The sequence below is a fragment of the Acromyrmex echinatior genome, chromosome 11 (genome assembly GCF_024713525.1).
Source record: "Acromyrmex echinatior isolate Ae372 chromosome 11, ASM2471352v2, whole genome shotgun sequence".
In the NCBI taxonomy this organism is placed as follows: domain Eukaryota; kingdom Metazoa; phylum Arthropoda; class Insecta; order Hymenoptera; family Formicidae; genus Acromyrmex; species Acromyrmex echinatior.
The window spans coordinates 9050464-9069378 of record NC_141862.1 but is presented as its reverse complement, the minus strand read 5'-3'; the positions used below and the strand labels follow the sequence as shown (position 1 = coordinate 9069378).

The window sequence follows — 18915 nt, the reverse complement described above, 5'->3', positions numbered from 1 at the left end:
ATTTATTATTTTGGTCCACTATAAACTGATCAAGGATAAAAAAAATTATATTAATTATCAAGACTTCTTCAGGAACGAAGTAATACGAATCATTTAAAAAATGGTCATAAATCGATACTTCATACAATTTATCTACAACATTCATACGTAAAATATATATAATTTCTAGTGTCCTAACATTTGCATGCCTAACATGAAACTGCAAGATACATGACTTCTATTTCTTCGAAAAATATTTTATTTACTTTGGTATTTTAAACAAGGTATTTCTTAATTATGATTTTATTATGATTTTATTATGATTTTTATATGAGTTGCTCAGAAATACCCTGTATGTATTTTTTAATTCTATTGAAATCCATTATAACTTCTATTTTATCATTATAAAAGAATTTTAATTTTCTAAAGCCAATATTAAGAGCAAATTAGAGAAATTAATCTAATAAAACGCTAATTTACGTCGATTGTGTAATGTAACAATATAGATTGTGACTACATTTTTAAATCGTCAATTGTTTTCTAAAACAACAGTGATACATTGCGACGAACAGCATTTAAGCACCCAAGATCTTTTTCACAGAATAACCTGGTATTGCATAAAAGAATAAAAGTAAAAGTATGATTAATCCAATCGCAATTATGGCTTTCAGTATAGTCCACTTATAGTTGTGCCAAACTATATACTTGATAGACTTTAGTGGATTGAGGAACCACATGAAGGATGCATCCGGTCGACTGCAAAAGAATTTAAAATATGAAAAAATTAACGTCATAAACATAAACAAAAAAAAAAGAATTGATATTGTTGTGGTATTATACTGACTTTGGCTTATCCAGTGGATCAGGTTCATTTCTGCCAAAACCAGCAGGATTTTTTTCTGCCTCCTCTTTTGTGAGCAAATGTATCTCGGCTTCGACCTTGCCCTGTACAAAGCAATAAAGCATAAATATTTGACTAAGATATATATAGATTAATACAAAATACTAATAAAAATACAAATTTAATATATTTTTAAATAATGCTTAAAAGGTTGCTATTTTTTATATAAATATATAACATACTAAGTAAAAAATATTGATTCGCTAATATCTCGAAAATAAAGTATTTGAGAAAAAATAGTTTCATATAAAAGTTGTAGAGTTTCATCAAATGGCAAAATCTATTTAAATTTAAACACACGTACGTAAACATTCTTAAAGTCAATTTAAAAATTTGTAATGGAAATTCTTATTTTTTATCCAATATTCAATATTCTTGTAGTGGACATTAAAAACTTTTCAAAACGTTATAATAAAACTTCTTTTAATTAAAGACTTTTCGATCTACAGGGTGGGCCATCTATTGGTACGTTTTTAAAAATGCGATCAAATGAGCATACATTGATATTTTTTATTAATTTTTTTTTGTTGTGAAGCTAAAAGTATCCGCGTCAAGAATGAAAAACGATTTCGTTCATGTGGCTCCCTCTACTGGCCTTACAGTATGCCATTCGGTCACCCCAATTATTAATGACATTTTGGACTACCTCGGCGCCAATTTCACTCAAAACAGTCGTAATATAATGTCATCCACTAACATCCCTTTCTCACGAACTTTCCTCACCAATTTGCGTATAGCTCCTTCGGTGGGTGCTCTATCACGACCCATATTTCTTTTCAAAATTCGTACAGTTTCGGCGACACAGCACTGACTTTGAAAATAAGTTTTTAAAATTTCAAAACGCTCTTCAAGAGAAAACATGTTGTTTCGTGCCGCGGACGGTATGACTAATAAACTGTCAAAATTTCGGGTCTGTAGCTCGTTCGGTGTTGCCATACGACGAAATTCAAAAACGTACCAATAGATGGCCCACCCTGTATTTAGGTATCGCTAGCATTATGTATAAATAAGAATCTGACCGCCAGACCGATAGTTAAAACTTTTTGAATTTGAAAAATGAAAATAAGACGGACGACTTTTAACAAATTTGCCATAATTAACCCATACGTTAAAACCATTCAAAACTATCTCTCTTTCCAAAGCTAATTCTTTTATTAAATACTTTTCAAGATGATATATGGATTAACGTCGAACTCAAGGTCCATATATCTTGAAAAATAATAAAAGAATTGGTTTTGAAAGAAAGGTTTCGATTTTAAAAGATTCTTTAATGTCACGACATCGACATTTCAAAATATATGGAGTGATATATATGAAATGAAAGGTTTCGATTTTAAAAGATTCTTTAATGTCACGACATCGACATTTCAAAATATATGGAGTGATATATATGAAACTCAAGACCATTGGAAACTCTCTTTTATTTTCATTTTATATAAATTCAAAAAGTTTCAGCTATCGGTCCTTTGAATAATACTAGTGCCAGCAATACCTGACTCTATTATCCTGTGTGGAAAGAAACAATTGAGAAGTATTAAGAACTATTTAGATTTTTATTTCTATAGTTACTATTCAATTCTTAGCAAGCTACTTTGTTGTTATTTTGACATCAAATGATGTCATTTCGACGTCAGCTTGCTACCAGGGTTTCCAATAGTAAACTATACATATTTCAATAGTACTGAATAATAATATCCTTTAACACTACATGACACTAATAGTTCTCTGAATAATTCTGAATAATTCATATTTTTTAACAAATAGTTTCTTTTCATATGGGAACTTATTTATAGTTCAAAAGTATTTAACCAAAAAAAGTTTTATCATGGTATTTCAAAAAGATCTGAACTTAATTATAAGAATATTGAATAAAAAATAAAAATTCCAATTAAAAATTTTTAATTGACTTTGAAAGCTTCTTCGTACTTACGTTCAAGATCAGATAGATATTGTCGTTTGATAAAACTTTACAAAACTATTATAGGAAATATTTTTTTTCTCAAATGTCTTGTTTTCAACATACTTAGCTGGTTCAATATTTTTTGCTCACCCTGTATATTTAAAATTTTATATTTATACTTAGTGATATCTTTTTACCGTCAGCTCCATGTCTTCATTCTCTTTTTTCACATAAAATGGCCACCATCCTTTTATACGTTTTTGCTTGAAAATATTAACCGTTGGCACAGATCCGTCTGTTTTCAGCATGCTTAACGAGCAGAGCTTACTATTTTTTGCTCCTCGGGGAAATCGATTGAGATCAAGTGTTATTGCGCCCAAGAAATCATCTGCTGAGAAATGATCTGCATCCCAGACCTACAAAAAGCGTTATTATTTTTATCTATCGGAACGAGATCGAAAGTATCATTTAATTACATTACCTGTAATTCTAGGCGTGCTGGTATTTTACATTCGGTTTCGTCCCAGCTAAATAGGCTTTCTTTACGATTAATAACGATCTTCTCTTCCGCTACTAGATAATCGAATGGAAATGTAAAGCGCCAGTTAAAGTTTCCTTCGCCGGTTAATGATCGATAATGAATATCGGTGGATTGACAATCCTCCGGTCCCTTTAGCCATCTGTTAAATAATATTGAAATGATATGCAATATAATTATTTACTATAAAAAATTAAATAAAATTTTGAACAAAATAGCGTATTTAATTAAACTATTGTTAGAAAAAAAAAGAACTAAGAAAATTATTTTGTGATTAAGAGACCTTACGTTTTATTCATTATCAATAATAATTAAGATTAACATTAATCTTTTGATTCAATTATATATAAAAAACGTTGATGAAAAATTTATTTTCCTTAGAAATCTATGTTTACCCTTTTACATAAATGTCGCTCATCTTTTCGCCGGTGAAGAATGCGTCATCTTCCAAGACGACGTCATCTGTATTCCATATGATTATTCTCAATTCATAGCTCTTGGGCTTTCTTGGTGAAATATCGATTGATGGTCCCGGCGAGGGCATGTCCATTGGAAACATGTCGACCCACATTTCCAATTTTCCCTGTTCAATACCTGGTTTCTCGGGATTATAGAGAGGTCGGGTTTCCACATGCTCAGGTACCAAGGCACAACCTATTCGCGGAAAAGCGTTCCATTGATGAAGAACGGCTAAGGCGAGATGTTCTTCCATTCCTAAAAGAAAGTAATCTTTTATGTAATATATGTGATTTATATGTTTAAGTCAACGCCGCATCCAAAACAGTATAAATCCTCTTATATTAGATATATTATATTAAATTATATTTTACGTTATATAAATTACGTTATATAATTATAATTATTATCTATTTATGTAAATTTACTTCATATGCATTTTCTCTTTATGTAATTATTATTAATTTTTTCTGACTATTGTAATTAAATAAAATTTAATTAAATAATTGTTAAATAATATTTGTATAAATATATGTATAAATCAAAATATACTGTAGAATAGGATAACTTTGCCCATATTTTGATATTGCTCAGACAGCATGTCAAAATCTATTTACATAAAGACGTCTCAAAAACATCTTAAGACATTTTTTATTTTATGTCCCGATTTTAGATCCATGTTGTGTAGGCATTTTTAAAAATTTGGGCCAAATTTATCCCGATTGGGCCAAAATTATCTTCCATTTTACAATATATGTAACATACTCAAATACTATTGATTATGTATTTCGATCTTTTCACGTACCCTTTGTATGTACATAAAATTCCATCTCCTCGTTTGAAAGGGAGAAAGTTTTTCTACCGATTGTAACACGGCCATGAGAATATATTGGCCCATCGATTTTACCATCTTTGCAAAGCTTCAAGAGTATTTGAGTCGGTTTCATCGCATCTCTCCATTTATTATAGCCAGACCTGGAACAGAAACAATGTCTAATCAATTTCGTGCATCGGAATTGCGTCCTCGCATTTTTGCTTCTGTTATTCGATATATTTATTAGTCTAGAAGGTAAAATATATTTTCCACAACACACACACACACACACACACACACACACACACACAACGCAAAATCTATAAATGATATCTGTTAATGTGTAGTAGCTACAAATTAGTAAGTAGCAATTATAATGTACAGTGTATAATGTAGTTCTTAAGAAAATGGTTTTAGCGTAAATGCATGTTAAACAAGAGAAATTACGATGAAAAACTAGTTATTAGCTCTTATTAAAAGTCATGGAGTTGCTAATTTTAGATAAATAATTACTACTGATGTGATAAAGTTGCTCTGTTGTTAAATTACCGAATTGCGTGACACAATTTATTTTATTGCTGGAAAAGATCTCATTTGTCATTGTAATATGATGCTATTCGTTATACAGGGTGCGTTCCAGATTAGATCGCTAAACTTAAAAATTTAAAACCGTGAAACAAATAAAGTTTTTTATTTTGAGTTTGCTCGCAAAAACTTCGTTCAAAAGATATTGATTTGTTATAGTGTAAGTTATTGAACTGATTATGTTTACTTTGAAACAAAAAATGTATGCCTCTTAATAACTTACAATTATTGAAACGGAGGATATTGCAAACGTGTGAAGAAATTACAGACGCACAGTGTCAATCAACTACTTGTTCTCTTATCGATAGTTGCAATGTAATGCTTGTCTTAGAGCTGGAAGCTATTATTTTGAATATGATAATAATAAATAATAATAAAATAGTAATAAATGTAATTTAATAATTACATTGTAATTACTGTAAAGCAATGAAGGAAATAAATCTAAATTATTTTGATATTATTTATTCCCTTGGTTCTATAACTTAAGAAGTCAATATATCTTGTTTGCGAGTAAACTTTTAGAGGTAATTTTTTTGTTTGTTTTGAGTTCTTAAATTCATAATTTAAGTGGTTCAACTGAGAAATACTTTGTATATATATATGTATATATATATAAATTTACTCGTCGTATTTCTTCGCGATCCCGCATGTAGCTCGATGTCTACTGTAGAAGCGGTTTTCCAGGTCGATCTTGGTCTCGCCGATCATATCGTCTGTTCCGACCAAGTCCCAATCCAGGACTTGCACCGTCAGCAAAGAGTCCTGTGGAAATGTTGCTTCGATCTCGAAACATCTTGAAAATAAATTTTTAATTGGATTCAAAATGCACAGAAACTGAACTCCTATTCTTGAAATGTATCGCATACGAAAAACTAGGAAAATACTGCAGTATGCGTTATATATAGCATTTTAAGTACAAAACTTTTAAGTACAAAAATTCACAAAAAAATTAAAGAAGCATTTTTGCAAAGTTTATACTTTTGCAAATCATAATTTTCTTCTAAAAAAATTTATAAAATATAAAAATATAAAAAATAATATAATATTATATAAGATACGCAAAAAATACAGTTTTTAATCTGCTGTATGTAGAGAGAATAGTATACATACATAATTTATTGAAATTCAAAATTTTGACAGAAAGATAATTTTCCTGAAGGTTTAAGCCAAGTCTAAATACTTTTAGAATTAGAATTCTTCTATAATTGCAAAAAAATTATGCGACCATTGTAATATTATGACATACACACAAAAACATACTTTCCAAAGACAGGATTTAGTTGTTTCGACACGTAATTCTCTTTATCGCTGATCCTTTTGCCTCCCAATTGTAAGACCACATAAGGATCTGCTTTTCCATTTAAATCGCAAGGATGAAGGTCATTAGCTTTGACGATGTACACTCGTACTAGGACATGGATAGGCTCGTTCGACGGGACACCCTGGAAGAATCCGTACTGCGGATCAAAACCCATTACAGTGTGATCTACTAGATCCTTCGGCAAAGGCCACTTGTAGACCTTCAGTGCACCCTTGAAGCTGCCGACAATCCTTGATTCATCTTCGGTCTCGTCACCAGTCTTTTTACCTCGATATAATTCGAAAGTATGCAACCATTCTTTAAACTGCTCGAACTCGGGCTGCGCTTCCAGTTCTCCTGGATATATCTTTAGTAGGGCGGTTTTGTTGTACTTGTATTGAGATTGCTTTGGACTGAGTCTCGAGACAAACTTCACCGCATTTGTTGGTGATTTCAGACCAAACAGTTTCTTTGTGGAATTAATTCCGGAATTCTTGTCGCCTGAGGAAGCCAACTGACTTTGCGTGACAGCTTCGTCTAGGAGCATTGGCAGCGTCCCATTTGGTTGGTTCTGAAATATGAATTTCTCCTTACGCAATTCTTTGTTCTCCTCAATCATTGCTTCCACAGATGCGAAGTACTTTGTCCACCAGTCTTGGCAGCCATCTCCGTTCTCTAATGCTCCTAAATCGCCTAAAAATCGCAATATGTTTTAACGATGCTTTACTTATCGTGTATTATTTAAATTTAGACATTAGTTAATAAAGAATTCATGAAAAAATGTATGAGGATACAAATTGAAAATAGATTTATCCATTAACAGTTTCTAGTTTCTCTCTTAATAGCATAATATAATTTTATTTTATAACAGTATATAAATGTTTATATGCTTAAATTTAATATGTTAATATGTTAAATTTAAATATACACTTATACCATTAGTTCACCGTATTAAAAAAATTATTGTAATTTAATTAATTGAAGCAACAAATAATATGTTGAAATTCATATTTTATATGTTGTTATAACATTAACGATATTATAATAATACCTCAATTACTAAAATGTTTTAAATAAATATCTTTATCTTAATTAAATAAATACATTTAGTCATTTTAATAAAATTTAATTTTTCTAAACATACCTATGTTGTTATCATTAGCCAAGCTGTGTTTCCTACGTAAGTTTTGCTCCGTTTTATCTTTCTTCGTAGGACCACATCCTAATTCGAATCCAAGAGTGATAATAGTATCTCCGTTGTTAGCTTCCAAGTCATTCATCGATTCTAATAATGACGTTTGTGGGAATTTCGATTTAGATGGATCAAGAGCTACGGCATAAATATATAAAGCTTTGAAACTAAAAATATAAATGTAATCTGCAAATAACAAATTATTTTTTAATACAACTTATTAACTATTATTTTAATTTTTTTTTTAACATTTCAATAATTCGTTATAATATATAACGTAATTTATTTAAAAAAAAACAAGGCATTACTTTTTTAAATTGCAATTAAAACGAATATTCGTTACATTCTTCAATAATAGAATTATATTATTATTCCAATAAAAATGTAATTGTGTGTTATAAATATAATATTAAATAAATATTTAAATTATATATTGTTTTACATCTGTTTATTCTATTTTTAAAATTCTATTTGTGTCGCAATTTTATAGCAGTTTTAAGAGGTCTCGCAATCGATTAATTATGTATTTACCCGTGCATTGTAACTGATACAAACTCTTCTTTCTTTCCTGAGCGTCCTTTGCTCTTTTTGTTAAAGGATAGTACATGTACTTGTGAATTGAATTGATGGTGTGAGTACCGACGAGGGTATATCTACCGAAACTCCGACAATCCACCGCTCTTATGGTCAATGGCGGTCGATAAAGTTCCTGTTCAGGAAGCTCTAATTCCAGAAATTTAATTGGCGTGTTGAAATTCGGGTTTTTCTTCGCATTTGCTATGACAGACGAATAAAGAATGTGGCCAGCGCATTCAACATCTACGCGCGGTTTGTCCACCGTTAGTAAATGGATTCTCTTCAAATCTCGCAACCCCCAAAAAAGTACTTCGATTCTAAAAATCAATGTTATTAATTAAGAATGCCATAACAATACATTTATTTATTTATTTATTTATGGCATCTTTATCTATAAATTAATTATCCTTCATATTCTTGAATATATTCTTGAATTATAAAAATTTTTTTTATTTAAATAATGTATATAGTATTTTTTTAACAAAAGATCTAACAACTGTAATAATGAAAAGTCTAATAACTGCAATGTAAAATTTGGTAACAATTTTGCATTGTTTATAATTAATTATGTAAAAATGATTTACTAAAAGAAATAAAGATTTTATTTTTCAAATAAAAATCTGATAATAGATTAATTTATTATTCATATATATCGATTGAATTTTTTAATAAAAGATATAATTTTATTTATTAATATACTATGTATCTCTAAAAATTCTAAAGATTTTTCTATTTGAGAAACTAAAAAAAAAATACAAAAACTTTTAAATAAATAACTACGATAAATCAATAATGTACCGATATTTGGATAAAGTAGGTCGAATTCCGATGGGCACGGGAAGAATCGGGCCTAGATCTTGACCGGATCCTGGAGTTTGGGATCCGCTGGAATCTTTGGGATCCGGCAAAGTAGGGAAACCGTAATCTTTAGTAGAGGGATATTCCAGTAATTCGAAAACCGCCAGAAGTTCGCCAGCCCTCGAGGCTCCTCTGCTAACATCATACCATTCCAAAGACGGTGGGTATTGCGGAGGAATGTAAGACTCGGAAGCAAGTTTGACATGAGGTCGCGCAATTGCTCGACCGATGTACTCTGATTTTCCCTGAAATCGTAAAAAGAGATTTTTATGTGTTTAAACGGAGAATTTACTGATCAACCGTGTGGCTTCTCTACGAGGATGCGAGGAAACTGTGTGAAGGAGAACATTTATTATCTAACTTAACAGATTTAAATTTGATTATGATATTAAATATTAAAATATTTAAGATGAAGTATTTACTGTGAAGAAGTGCAAAATGGTGAAATCTTGAGATTTGCAAGAGAACGAGTAGATATTTAATATAATTTCTGCAAATTCTATAAAATAATTATTCTATGAAGTAGTAGTTAAAACAAAATTATTTAAATTATCAAAGTGAATTCGAATTTTTTAATTTAATGTTTATAATAAATAATCAATTTTTAAGAAATTTATATTTATTAATTAAGTATTACACATACGTTACAATACAATTTACGTAAAATAACGATATGAAGAAATCCTTCATATCGTTGTTTGTAAGAAACGGTTTAGATTATTGTGAATTTAAATTATAGAAACTGCACAGTAATAAACACTTTTATGAAATGGAAACAATTTCAACACAAGAAATAATTATAAAAATAATTATAAAGTTATGAATATAAATTTTTTCAACAAATTCTTCGAATAGATAAAGGTTTGTAGATATTCTCCCGAAATTAATGTATGTTTACTATTATAAAAATATTTTTATCGATATATATAGATTCTTTCCAATAACAACATAGATTCGTCTGAATATATTTTGTGACCAAAATATACAAATATTGATAGGTAGAGATGTATTTATTTACCACAACAGCATGAAACCAAGTAAGATAAAGGGAAGTCATATACGTCATTTGCGGTTGTGCGGTTGTGTAGGTAGAAGTTGACTTTTCGTCAACTATCGCAGCAATTTCATGATTTGGAAACTTGCAGTCTTCGAAATTCCGAGTTTGCGAATTCTGATATTGCGCAAGTTTATCTATATCCTAACATATAAATATTGAGTGCCATGCCGAGCGTATATTGTGTGTTTCCGATGTGAGTGTCGTGTGACGTGCGTCATGTTATTCGGCATCGTATAAATGTCAATATGTTTTATACAAACTGTTAAAGCAGAGCCCTCATGCAGTGTTATGTCCATAGCTACAATATGACTCTGTAAAAAAAAACGATTACGAAATCATAGAAGCAATCATTCTTTTTAGTAATATTTTACGCCTGTATCATCAATCGATGGTAATAAAAAATTGAATCTAAATTTATAATTAAAATTACATATTTTTCATCAATTTATCGTTGAATATCTTTCATTTCGGACATTATTCGCACATAAAATAAAATTTACATATTTATTTGTTCAAAAGCTATCTGACTACTCGAAATAATAATCACTTAGCGAATTTGTTAACTGCATACTTTACATGCGTGATTACTTTACAATAAAAAATTCACTAAGTGATTATTACTTCAAATAATTAGCTTTTGAACAAATAGACAGTAAAGTTCGATTTAAAAATAATACGAAAAAATTATGTTAAGATAGAAAGAATGAGGATAATATAATTAGATATAGAGACTATTTGACTTACCACTTTATCCTGATCAAACAGCTCGATGACGATGGAGGGTGGGTCTTTCTTGATTTCTTCAGCGATGCCGTAGATTAAGATATCGTCAAACAACAGCAATTCGTCCCATGTTGGACTGAGAGTCTCGTCGATCACTTGAGTACACTTGCAAAACTCACCACAGATAACCCTCGCAAATGGATCCGAGAGACCAGACGCATCGCTGCCGATCAGTGATCTCGCTTGATACATATGAGCTCTTAATTGAAATTTCTGGCGAGCAATTTAGAACAGCAGAGTTACGCATTTATTTGACGAGCTGTGCGGAAATATACGGAAGAAACACATACGTGTTTTTGGACGTAGTGAATTACGGTAGGCGGCAAAGCGCGAGGCCTGTCTACGTTTCTCAATTCATGACTGACCTCGTATCCCTTCGGTAAACCTTGAATGAAGTACTTCTTGTGCTTCAATATTCCTAGCCACATATAGATCTGTAATTTCGTTTGGATTGCCCACCCTGAGGGTCCGAATCTTTTTTTGCCTGGAAGCTATATATGGATTCCACTCGAGATGCGCAAATAACGTAAAATTAAATGCTAACATATATATATATTCTCTAGGATATTTATTTTACATATTTCTTTCATTTTACCCGTATATTATAAAATGTCTCAAAATAAATATTACAACATTTATAAAATAAATAGTACAATAATCAATATCGAAATAATATTCCAACGTATAATTACATTTTACAGAAAGATTTAAGTGTAGATAAAAGAATTAATTTTTTAAAACTTAATTCTTTTTAGTTGTGTCACTTTTATAAGTAAAATACAATACAATATACAAAACTAAAAAGATCGACATTATTATCTTCAGTACATTAATTTACCTTGAGAAACATAGTTTGTACTTTTCCGCAATGTCGGCCACATTCTTCGTCGACCACCGAATAGATCAGTTCGCGACCTGATATCCTCTGGTACGCCACTCGTCTTCCGGAGCTGATCACCCAGATGAACACATCCGGCAGGGAATCTTGCGGCTATAAAAAAGATCAAGAGATTCCATTTGATAAAGTACATACGCGATAGCGTTTTTATCAAATAGAATTGCTTGAAAAACTACTACTGACATCTTCGACAAGAAACTTCAACTTTTGCAGATAGTTGTGGGCTGTCTTCAGTCTTTCTTTGAAGCTGCTTTTAGTCACGAGGGCTTTGAGGTTGCGCGATAAAATTCCAATATTCTCCATCTCACGTTGACATAATTTTGTACGCTCCTTGTCCAGCTTTGTTTTCCCGACGCCCGGACCGGTCACGCTAGACTTGCTAATACTGACATATCGATTACAATTCGCGCTGAGTTCCTCGAGAGTAGACTTTAAAAGCTTTTCGCACGTCGAGTCTTCCAAGTGCGATTGAACCTCCGACAATCCTTCCTCCTAGAGAGTATAAAGAAAAGATTTTATCGGTTTTATGTAAATCTTCTAAATCAAGAACGCGATGATCTCTTCATCTCATTCAAATAATCACGTTTCCATTAAAAATCTGGTTTCCTTAAGAGAACCTTTCGAAATGTCTGATTTAAATAAATACATATCAAATATGATTCTGATAAAATAAAACTGAATATTTAAAAATCATTGAATTTTGAATTATTAATAATAATTACTGTCAACTTATTCCGAAGTAATATAATTTTATTTTTAAAAAATTCTTTATCTTTTTGCACATTAAATTTAATCGAGTGTTTAATAAATATTTATTATATTTTAACGATTAACGAATTAGTTTTGATTGCTTAATTTAATTAACAATTAATTTGACCAGACACACAGTTGTTTTAAAAAACACCGTGTATAATCTAAGTTAAGGCGCGGTAGTTCTAATTAATAATTTTAAAGCCGTTTACCAGTTTATCGACAATCTTGCCGATAATATTACTGTTATACATTCGACGTCTATAATCCGGCCATATACTTCTTACGTGAAGGCATGGCTTGTCATCCCAGTATGGTAAGAAATAATAAATTTTATCGTGTGTCATTGGTTTACTAGCTGGTGTAGTACTTTGCCAAGATCCAGCGAGAATTTCTTGCAGCTCTTCCTCTTCACCGCTTGTTCCACCTTTCAATCCTCCATCGTACATCTGTAACAAACGAAATGGGCTTTACCTTTTACAAACAAAATCACATAACGTCCTTACAACATTTTACAAACAAGATCACATGACGTCCTTGCAACATTTTTTCCGGCTATTTCTTTCTTCCTTCTTAATAAAAAAAAAGTATTTCCAAAGTATCGTATTAAGATAAATTCTTTTCTTCATTGAGAAAATTTTTAAGTTTATTTTCTAAGGAACTTATAAATTCATTTACCTTGAAACTTTCATTGTGACCGTCGAGAGCATTACCCGCGTTTCCAATCGATATTTCAAAGTACATCGGCTTATCGCCTAGCTTCTTGTCAATCATTGTAGCATCCATGATTGTGGCATATAGAAAAAATTCTTCATTCCTTGCGTAGGCGGTTTCGTTGACTGGCACAGTTGGCTCCACTTCAACTTCCGACGGTGCTATTTCCACGTTATCGGTAATCTCGGTTCGTATGGCTATCAAAAGTCTAAATAAAGAACAAAAAATAGAAATTATAACATCTCATTCTACATGAACTTTTTCTTTTTGTATTTGATTTCATTTATTATTAGTAATAAATTATTGATTTTACTAATTAATTCCAACTTGATTATTTGTAATTAATATTCATTTAATTATGAACTACATAAAATAACGTACCACATTAATTGTATTATTTATGTGATATAATTTATAACTGTTTCATTATATACTAAAATGCTGCACAACCTCGCTCTATATGAAATTCCCTCGCCCAAGCCAGTGTTCAACGTCGAGTGCTCGTCAATGAGACTGTAATCTCTGATGCTACCATAAAGATGGATAAACGCCGGACCAAAGGTCGGCAGGAAGCCCTTTTCACCGTCGTTGCTGATCTGCTTAAGGTCGACGAAGTGTGTACCGATGACGGTGGCGTGTACCGGATCGTTATCACATAATTGTATCTTTATCCTCTGACATAAAGGAGGAAACATCTCCGTAAAAACTATTTGTTCATTCCATACTGGAGCATAGCTATGCCTCTTTACGCTTGTTTTCCCCTAAAGTGTCATAAATAGAAAAAAATACCTGTCTTTGACATCTAGTACGCTCTATTTAACGTTACTACGTTTTTTTTAAGTATAGAATTAATTATTTTACATGGAAATATAAACTATATTTGTTTTCAACTCTTAATGATTCTGTCAAAATTGTGTGTTGTGGGGGAAACTATATTAATCATATAAAACTGTGTCGCGACAGTATATATTATAACTTCCCGAACTTGACAGCATACCGATTTAACTTTGCCATGACAAAGTCAAAGGTATTATTCCTCTTTGCGTAATAGACTGCTATTAATGATACAATGATTAAGGGAGAGTCGATTAAGAAAAGCTATTGTTATTTTCTCTAAGTTTTTCAAATTAAAAAATTATGCGATTGCGTATGTTTACAAAAATTTTTTAAGTTTACAAAATGTTTGTGCAAAGGAGATAATTAGCCAAGAAGAGGACAAATTTGAAAATAAGATTCGTTAAATAGAACGGAAAAAAACAGTTTTGTTAAAGTATCTAAAAATTTAACTGGTTGAAAATAATTTGCTTAAGGTAACAAAATAATTATGTAGGATGTTCAAATTAGTTACTAAAATGTCAAAACTTAAGCATCATGCTCTTGACTTTTCTCTAATCCTTTTCTAATTATTTTGATAGTCCAACAATATTATTTTCAGATTTGCATTTAACTAAATTTGAACTTAAACTTTAGCAAAATTATTCTTTCGGTATATATTTTAATAAACTTTTATGCAACCTCAAATTATGTCATAAGATAATAAGATCATTAAGATAAAAAATGCAGCGATAATTATCGCTAGATATTTTTAAATAATTTTATGTAATTAAGATTATTCAAGTATGAATATATCGCTTACGCTGAGCCCGGCAAAGGACACTTGAACGTATGGATCCACCAGATCTTTCACTTCCCCCGTAAAAGCCTTTTTCACGTTCGCCATAATGCTGCTGTTCATTTTTGGCAAACCGTCAGCTCTGTAAACCTTCACCACGAATCTCGCGCGTTGTCTCTCGATTGGCACACCGTCAGGTAATAAGAGATTGCCTTCGATGTCGTCCTCGTCTTTTTCACTTTTTGGAGGAATTTTCACGGTATCACCCTTGCCAATAACGCTTATGTCACATTTCAGGTAGCCTTTCGGTCCACCGGCAACGTCATCCGGATCGGTGAGGAGAGCCCATTTATGATAGAATTGATGCTCTAGGGATAAAATTGATATCCATACGCGATGATTTATCAAAAGAAAGGATAAATTTACAATTAATTTGAGGAGAGTTTACCCTAAAGAGCGACATGAGACACAAAAGATTATTTCGAAACAAAAGATTTAGTATAAAAATTTGACATTTTGTATTTTTAGAAAAGAAAGCATTTTTAAATATATGAATATATATAAAGCTATGTTTGCGTGGAAAAATAATATACCAGAATAAGATAAAACATTAAAAATATAACTTTGATATAAATAGCTTTCTCATACTGTTGTTACCTTTATTTTATATTGTGCTTTTACATCCGTTTTTCTGGGTAAACACTCTAGTTTTTAATTTACAACTTATAATTAAACAGTTACTGAGAAATGGACAAAGAGAATAAGCTAAAAATTGGAAAGAGAGATCTGCAAAAAGCAACCAGTAAGCTTTGTTATTTTTAGAACATGAAACAGATACAAAAATTGCAATCTTTATTTCAATTTTCTGTCTTTTTATATTTCTCTCGAGATTTAAATTGAGGACCCAAAGTAATATAAACAATTCCCTATCCTATACATCCAAACATTCACTTTTATTATTTCATTTAAAAATACTCGATAGATTTATCCGAAAACCACGCGCCTCTCACCCACGTATTAATAATTATAACTGTATTCAAAACACGTATTAATAAAAGTATCAATTAAAACATGTGCTGCAGATTGTTTTACGTTTTACGTTTTACCGAATGTGCGCAATTATCGCTTGTGATGCATTAATTCGAAGCATTCGTTTTCTTCTATAAATAAACCAAAAATATCTGATAATAACATCAGATGGCGGACGTGCAATTTTAATGCAGTTAAATAGCATAAAATTACATTATAATAGTGTAATCGATATTCTCGAGACCTTTAGTCTCTTCATATGTTATTAGTTTATTTAAGTTTATTAGAGCATCGATTACAATATCAAAATAACCATAACCATGTAACCTCTATAGTTATAAGTAAAATAAAAGGAAAATATGGATTGTGACAAAATTATCGAATATATTTTTAATTATTGAATTTGTTTATTGAAAAAGGACGTACAATATTTTTAAAGTGTTAAAGAAAAGCATTATTAATATTTAAAAATAAAATATTTCACGAATTAAATTATACTTAATTGCACAAAATTTTATATAACAATTGATAAACTTTATTTTAAAATATCTAATATTAAAAATTATGTAAAATGTATGATATTTAATGAAATCTTTAGGAAAGATTATTTTCAAACTTATCTATATTTATTTTCAAAAAAATATGTGTAATTTTGAAAAGCATATATTAATCATGAATAAATTTAGAAACGCATTTATGATCGTCAGCTCATAGAATTTTTAAGGCGGACATCACAAGCGAGTTTTTGTCAATACGAAAGAAGTCAGACCGAAAAAAATCGATGTGAGTAATTAGAGCGGAAGTTCATTCACGAGCGATTTATTATCTCCATGCGATCGTATGGGTGACCGTAAAATTTTTACCTGTGCCATACAATACTTTAGTGTGTGCGAGATCGCGCAGTTCAGGATTAACTTGTATACACATTTACGATATACATGCGTTAGAACATCCATATACGTGGAGGTGAAAAGCCTAGCATGCTGACTCGCGATAAAAATAGAGCATTTGTTTTCGCAACGAACGTCGAATGTAACAAATGATGATTAATATTTTTTCACCGGTAATCCGCAGTTTTCCTAACAATTCCCTTCAATAAATTGCGATTACACATGATATAACTCTGCTGGATTTCAATGCTACACAGTACGTTTCAGTTGTATTGTGCTAATTAATAGAATAAATTTTTTTGCGTTGTGGAAGATTACAATGTTTTAAATATATTGTTCTATTTGCAAATGGGAGTGCCTACTAATTATGAATCTTTCTGGATAAGAACTCTTTGATTTTGAAAGCGCCTTTATGCAATAGGATATGCTGAAAGTGATATAACGTTCAACAATTTAAATTGGTTGCTCATTTGCAAACGATTTTGCATATAATAATTGAAACGTACCATAAAGTTTTGAAGTATAAATAAAAATAATACACATTGTGAAAAACCGAGAAGTAAAACATCAACGTTACTAACATATGTGTTAATTACTACAAACACAAGTAAAGTACGCAAATTGCTACTATAACAATGAGATTAAACACATATTTGTGCAAAGTTAATTACTTTTAAACAACATACATTGCCAACAATCTGTTTACTGATAAAATTCAACAAAGAAGAACAATTTGTAAAAAATTTGGTTTCTTTATCTTAAGCATGCGATTATCTATAATCATGAAACGTGAAGTTTAATATTTTCAGGGACCATCTTAAATAGAATCGTGAGGCTATTAAGAAAATTAACGAGATTAATGAGATTTTATCATTAGAAGATAGTATAAAATGTTATAACAAATATATGCTTCTTCAAATTCTTGTTTTTATACTCTTGAAGTTATAGCGCAAAAGAACATTTTCCTTGCAAACATGGGGCTTCGGAATTCGCAGATAGAGTGCAGAGAATGATGTAATAAAGACTTTGTTTTGAGAACATTTTCCGATAAAATGAAGTGCACTTGCCAGGATCGCATACCGAGTCTCATACCAGGTGTACTATTTGAAAATTTAATCCGCGCGTGACAATAAAATGTTTTAAATGTAGTCTCAAATATCCGGTCTGATATTTAAAGCAATAAAAATTTTTATTGCAATCAAAATCGCATTGCGTATTTTAGATATATACTAGTAAAGAATATAGACATTCGAGACACAACTGATTAGTTCACATTTTGATATTCGTCCATTTTATACTTTTGAAGCTTCTTATTTAGATAACTCACATTTTAAATAATATTTTTTGAACACTAATGATACTTGTGTTTAATATTTTGCATATCCAGTGTAATCTTCAGTGTATTTTATCGATTATACGAGAAGTATAATACTTCGTTCCAGTTCAACGTAAGTTTCTCTCGGAGAAGGAAATTTCTCCGAGTACACCGAGCATTAGATTCGTCTGGTCTCTGGACAATGTGAAACCTGTACCTGGTTGTGCCCATACCGTCGCGATGTCTAATTTAAAGCTGCCCAGCGTTAGATTAGCGCGCAAGAGATTCCGCGATTGCTGCACCTGCGTATTATTAAAAGATGTGCTGTTTGAGCTTTTGTCTCATCTCCCCTTTTATCTGCTTTCTTATCTTGATCGTCAAGCATTTGATCTGCCGTCTAATATTCATTCGTTGGTTATAATTCCCAAACGGAATTTAAATGTTCTTTCCTTAAGCTCATTTCAAATAATCGATTTCCGATATTTATCTATATATGCCCATTGAATGTAATTGCGAGCGACAAAGATGTAATGGAGCGAAATTATTCATTATTATTCAGCGCGCATTTATCACGCGATTAACTGCGTATTCCAAATGTACTAAATATGTTAATGGGCGAATTAATTAAATCTTCTGAGTTCTAAAGCATAAATTAATACATGCGAATAAACTCACCGACAGCGTAATAATTTTATCGAAGAGCATAACAGGCGGCATGTGGAAATCGAAGACAAAATACTGAAAATATAAACAAAAGAAAATAATTAG

General features: G+C 30.9%; 1 protein-coding gene across 3 annotated transcripts in view; it reads right to left on the bottom strand.

The window, feature by feature from the left end:
• Nucleotides 1-398: 398 nt before the first annotated feature.
• LOC105149641 (otoferlin) overlaps nucleotides 399-18915 on the bottom strand; it is a 42622-nt gene continuing 24105 nt past the window's right edge. The window contains exons 7-28 of one of the 3 annotated variants that reach the window (XM_011062197.2): nucleotides 18823-18885; nucleotides 18365-18449; nucleotides 14938-15281; nucleotides 13752-14062; nucleotides 13266-13509; nucleotides 12800-13036; nucleotides 12021-12329; nucleotides 11778-11930; nucleotides 11230-11430; nucleotides 10901-11152; nucleotides 10417-10467; nucleotides 9040-9344; nucleotides 8197-8558; nucleotides 7618-7803; nucleotides 6434-7166; nucleotides 5796-5966; nucleotides 4580-4749; nucleotides 3714-4032; nucleotides 3262-3460; nucleotides 2978-3196; nucleotides 824-924; nucleotides 399-735 (exon numbers count right to left, since the gene is read on the bottom strand). In XM_011062197.2, coding sequence (XP_011060499.1) covers nucleotides 555-735; nucleotides 824-924; nucleotides 2978-3196; nucleotides 3262-3460; nucleotides 3714-4032; nucleotides 4580-4749; nucleotides 5796-5966; nucleotides 6434-7166; nucleotides 7618-7803; nucleotides 8197-8558; nucleotides 9040-9344; nucleotides 10417-10467; nucleotides 10901-11152; nucleotides 11230-11430; nucleotides 11778-11930; nucleotides 12021-12329; nucleotides 12800-13036; nucleotides 13266-13509; nucleotides 13752-14062; nucleotides 14938-15281; nucleotides 18365-18449; nucleotides 18823-18885 — 5196 coding nt within the window. In that variant the 3' untranslated portion in view covers nucleotides 399-554. The remainder of the gene's footprint in view (nucleotides 736-823; nucleotides 925-2977; nucleotides 3197-3261; nucleotides 3461-3713; nucleotides 4033-4579; nucleotides 4750-5795; nucleotides 5967-6433; nucleotides 7167-7617; nucleotides 7804-8196; nucleotides 8559-9039; nucleotides 9345-10416; nucleotides 10468-10900; nucleotides 11153-11229; nucleotides 11431-11777; nucleotides 11931-12020; nucleotides 12330-12799; nucleotides 13037-13265; nucleotides 13510-13751; nucleotides 14063-14937; nucleotides 15282-18364; nucleotides 18450-18822; nucleotides 18886-18915) is intronic. The other 2 variants (XM_011062198.2, XM_011062199.2) reach the window with 2 other exon arrangements.